This window comes from Dermacentor albipictus, chromosome 4 (assembly GCF_038994185.2).
Source record: "Dermacentor albipictus isolate Rhodes 1998 colony chromosome 4, USDA_Dalb.pri_finalv2, whole genome shotgun sequence".
Classification (NCBI taxonomy): Eukaryota; Metazoa; Arthropoda; class Arachnida; order Ixodida; family Ixodidae; genus Dermacentor; species Dermacentor albipictus.
The window spans coordinates 64,958,552-64,962,984 of record NC_091824.1 but is presented as its reverse complement, the minus strand read 5'-3'; the positions used below and the strand labels follow the sequence as shown (position 1 = coordinate 64,962,984).

Genomic DNA, 4,433 nt, shown 5'->3' with positions numbered 1-4,433 from the left:
TGTAAGTTGTTAAATCTCGGTGTGCAGGTGTCACAGCTTTAGTAAAAGAAGAAGAATGGGCAGTTATTTGTTGATTCCAGGGCATAGCGAATCGATCATCTCCATTAGCATACCTCGGCTAATTCATCCTCGAAATACGTGCCATTTAAATAAGCCGACATAAACATCACGGGGAATCGCAGGTATGCGCTACTTTTGCCGTGCCTATCCCGACAACAATCATCATGACGTTAACCATCATCGACATCGTCATCCGCAAGCGGCAGGCCAAGCCATGGCCGTCGCAGGCGTCTCGCCAGCGCCGCGGGCCGTATTGAGATGACAGCCGTTCAGCCATGGAAAGCCAGCCGGCGACGGAAGTCGCCGATGGTTGCCCGGCTGACGCCGAACAGGCGGAAGATCAGCGCCGTTGCTCTTCGCCTTCTCCAGACACCGCCGTTAGCAGCACGCCGACAGACGCAGAATCGGCGGCGGCGACGGGGGCGTCGGACTCTCAGCCTCCTTGCTCAGACGAGCTGGGCATCGAAATTCTGAACCCAGAGGTCATTCGGCTCATCTTCGGTTACCTCGACGTGCAAAACCGGGGCCGCGTGGCGCAGGTGTGCACCACCTGGAGGGCCATCGCCGACGAGCGCTGCAACTGGGTGGATGTGGAGGCGCGGCTGAGGCTGTCCGAGTGCAGCGCCTCGGTCCTGGACTGCCTCGCTCGACGGGGCATACGGCGCGTGAAGGTGCTCGGCTTCAAGGGCGACCAGGTGGCGCAGCTGGTCCGGGCGCTGCCGCACATGAAGTCGCTCGATCTGTCCGACAACTTCAGCGTGAACAACAGCGTCGTCTTGGGGGCGTTCGAACAGCGGGTGTGCGAATCGCTCGCGATCCTGAACCTCAGCTGGTGCCCGCAGATCGACGACTCGGCGATCGATTGCCTCACCAACCAGCTTCCCAACCTCGAGGAGCTGTACTTGATCGCCTGCGACCACATTACCGATTCCAGCATGGGCTTCGTCGCCGCCAGGCTGACCAGGCTCAGGGTGCTTGACGTCAAGGAATGCGAGGTGTCCAGCGCGGGCCTGCAGCAGCTGGCGGGATTCTGCGAGGACGGTGTGCTGTCGGCGACGCTTGGCGCGAAAGCGCTGACGCATCTCGGCCTCGAAGACTGCGCGCTCGTTTCCGACGCCGGTCTGGAGTCCATCAGCTTGGGCCTGCTCCACCTGTCGCGCTTGGACCTCAGCATGTGCCTCGGTGTTACGGACGCGGGATTCGAGCACGTGGGCAGGATGACGTCCCTCAAGAACCTGGCCCTGGCCGGCTGCGAGGACTTGACGGGACTGACCGTTCATCACCTCGCCGCCGGCCGGTTCTCGCTGACCAGCCTCGACATCGCTTACTGCAACCACATCGACGACGACGCCATTTCGAACGTCTCCCGTGGTTCGGGCCTGCTCACGCTGATGACGCTCAACATCACTGCATGTCCCGTCACGGACGTCGGCATCTCCGCGTTGGCGCAGAAGTTGACCGATCTCAGGGTGCTGAACATATCCGAGTGCGACCTCGTCACCAAAGAAGGCATCGCTGTCGTGTCAGCGCATCTGCGCAGGTTGCGCGCCATTCACATGAGGCTCTGCATGGGCCTGACGAACATCGCTCTGAAGCACTTGTCACGCATATCTAGCCTGGAGGTGGTGAACCTGAAGGGCTGCAGCAAGTTAAGGAACAAGGCGATGGCCTACATGGCGCCCGGCAAAACGCAGTCGAATATTCTGGAACTGGACGTCAGTTTCACGGCCATAAACGATGCTGGAGCCCGCTACATAGCACAGGTGACAACTGCTTTCGCTCTCCTCTACAATGCTGCGAAACCTACGATATGCGTGGCGTCACGCAAATGTATCATACTGGATATGTCCTGTAGTTCGAGCAGTGTTCGAGCCGGTAACAAAACTTTACGCATTACGCGAAAAGCACTATATGGCTGAGGCTCAACTATTATATGCTGCCAGGTTATATATATATTCTTCCATTGGTGTGACGGTGCCCTAGCTATAGCAGGCAAGGCAGGCAAGAACTTGGCGGTCTATTGCGCGCGCCCTCAAAGAAAGTGAAGAGAAGCAACTCAGCGGCAGCAATAGCTGTACGCACGCTCGGAATTCGTCTATTCGAATGATGATCGCGTGTGACCGAAAGTTCTGGACGCAGTTTCAGTTATGAAGTAAATTCTAGGACGTGCTACAATTACCTATAGTGCTCCTACAAATTAATAAACAACGGCCCCGTCATTCTGAAAACAACTACTACGTTCTACAATCATGCGGGTCTGATACCGCGAGCACGTTCTCGCACTACACCGGAAACAAAATAACAAAAAGGCTTATTGAGAGGGAATAAAACTGACATGGCATTATAGGCATGCACAAGTGGGCTTGCTTACTAACCTAGTGCATTAATCGCGAACGTATTTTCGAACAAACTCTCTCAATACTTCCTAAAATTCCTGCCACCAGGAAAAAGGCATTTTCAATTATTGCCTCCTTATCCTTGTAAACAAAACACCCTCAATCCTCAGCCAACGCATGATTACAGTCAAAGCTGGACACCATTTTTAAGATTGCAATAAATACGCCTGTATCTCTCTCGCACATTTTCTCAATGGTTTGTTTGCACCGCAGTATGCCTTGACTGTAGTAATAAACATCGGCTTGAAATGTTCCAAAGGCCTGAAGAGCTCGCTGTGATAGACGGCGTAATGAAGAACTGTGGTAGAGGAACGTCTTTGCATCCTATCTCTAAAGGTGCGTTACCACGGCGACCATTATGCGATCCCGTGACTTCACGCTTCGAAATGGAAGTGAAATAGCATTAGAACTCCAATCGCATTGAACTCAACATTCATCATGAAATGGGCTCAGCCGGAATCTTTCTTTTTTAACGAAACGCTTATTGTGGCGATCAACGACCACGGAGCTTTTATCGTTGCATTCGAGAATTTTAAGTGAGTGACAAAAATCCGACAATTTCAAGCAAAGAGAAGCGCTGAAAAATAACGAAAAAGCTGCACTGAAGCTGCAGGTAAACATCGACAATGATAATATCGATGATAATGGCTGTTGTTAGTGACGGCTCCCACATGCTGCAAAACAGGGAGTGAGCTTTCACCGCAGCAGCCGTACAATATCCTAGCTGAGCTCCAACTTTTAGCTGGAATAAATTGTCGTCTATTCGAACGAGATACATGCACGGTAACTTTTATATAATCATAATTTAGCACGTTAAAGCAAATTCACGGCACCGATACACGTTGCGTTGCATTTACATCTGACATCGACCACGCTGTCGCACGAAAACCGTTGTGGATCCCGCCTAAACAGCTTCACTGTAAATGATAACACAATGGCATATATGCAGCGTAATAAACGTTCATCTTCCTTTATATTTACCAAAGGATCCGCGTATTGTGCAGGGCATGCAGAAGTTGCGGAGCCTGAACCGCTTCGCCGCAAATGATAAGACGATGTCATATATGCAGCGTACCAAACGTTCGCCTTCCTTTACATTTACCAAAGTACCCGCGTATTGGTGCAGGGCATGCAGAAGTTGCGGAGCCTGAACCTGAGCGGCTGCATGGTCGGCGACAAGGGCATGGCACGCATCGCGCGCAGCTTGGGCAGTCTGAGCACGCTGAAGATCTCGCGCTGCCACGAAATCAGCGACAACGGCATCAAGACGATCGCCTGCAACCTCAAGAACCTGAAGGCCATCGACATCAAGGGATGTCCGAGGACCACGTCAGCCGGGAGGCGATGTCTGATCGCCAGGTTGCCAAACCTGAAATTCCTCTAAGGTCGAAAAAAAAAACTCTAAAAGAAACACAGCAGCGGACTGAGTAATCGTATCGCTATAGGGAGTAGCCTTGGCGGCATCTGTTGGAGACGCCGGAACGAGCTGTCGCTGTAGACGTTCAGTGACTTCGCGCGTTATGCAAAATTCCTCGACGTTCGAGTTAGTGGCATCAGACGCTTCTTTTTTTTTAATTTGACGCTAAGGCGATTGATTGTACGTGATGGTTTAGTAATACACGATCGTATGGAATAATACGTAAACTGCAAACTTCGAGGACCGTGCTAGTAACGCAACGCCTTTGCCTCGGCGTATGAGAAAATGCCGCGCCGGTATATGAAAATAAATTGCAAGAAATATAATCTTCCAACTCTGCATTAGTTTCCCTTCTGAACTATAAATCATGCATATTTACTCAAACCCGACGCAGATCTCAATCTTCATCCTCTTGAGACGATATAGTAGTGAGATTATAGAGGTGTAGTTTGATGCCGCAGTTAGTTGAACATATACTTAACTACAACCACTTAACGTAAACCAACACGCTTGGCGTATAAAGCTCTTGCTCATTTCACTACGCTGTTCCTCTGCAGAAC

The 4,433-nt window shown here is 51.5% G+C and overlaps 1 protein-coding gene across 1 annotated transcript; it reads left to right on the top strand.

Annotated features, from left to right (window-relative positions):
- Window positions 1-244: 244 nt before the first annotated feature.
- Window positions 245-4,207, top strand: LOC139059123 (F-box/LRR-repeat protein 14-like). Its single transcript, XM_070537042.1, has 2 exons — window positions 245-1,823; window positions 3,583-4,207. Exons 1-2 carry the CDS (start codon window positions 336-338, stop codon window positions 3,838-3,840), a joined length of 1,746 nt encoding a protein of 581 aa, XP_070393143.1. The 5' UTR covers window positions 245-335; the 3' UTR covers window positions 3,841-4,207.
- Window positions 4,208-4,433: the final 226 nt, after the last annotated feature.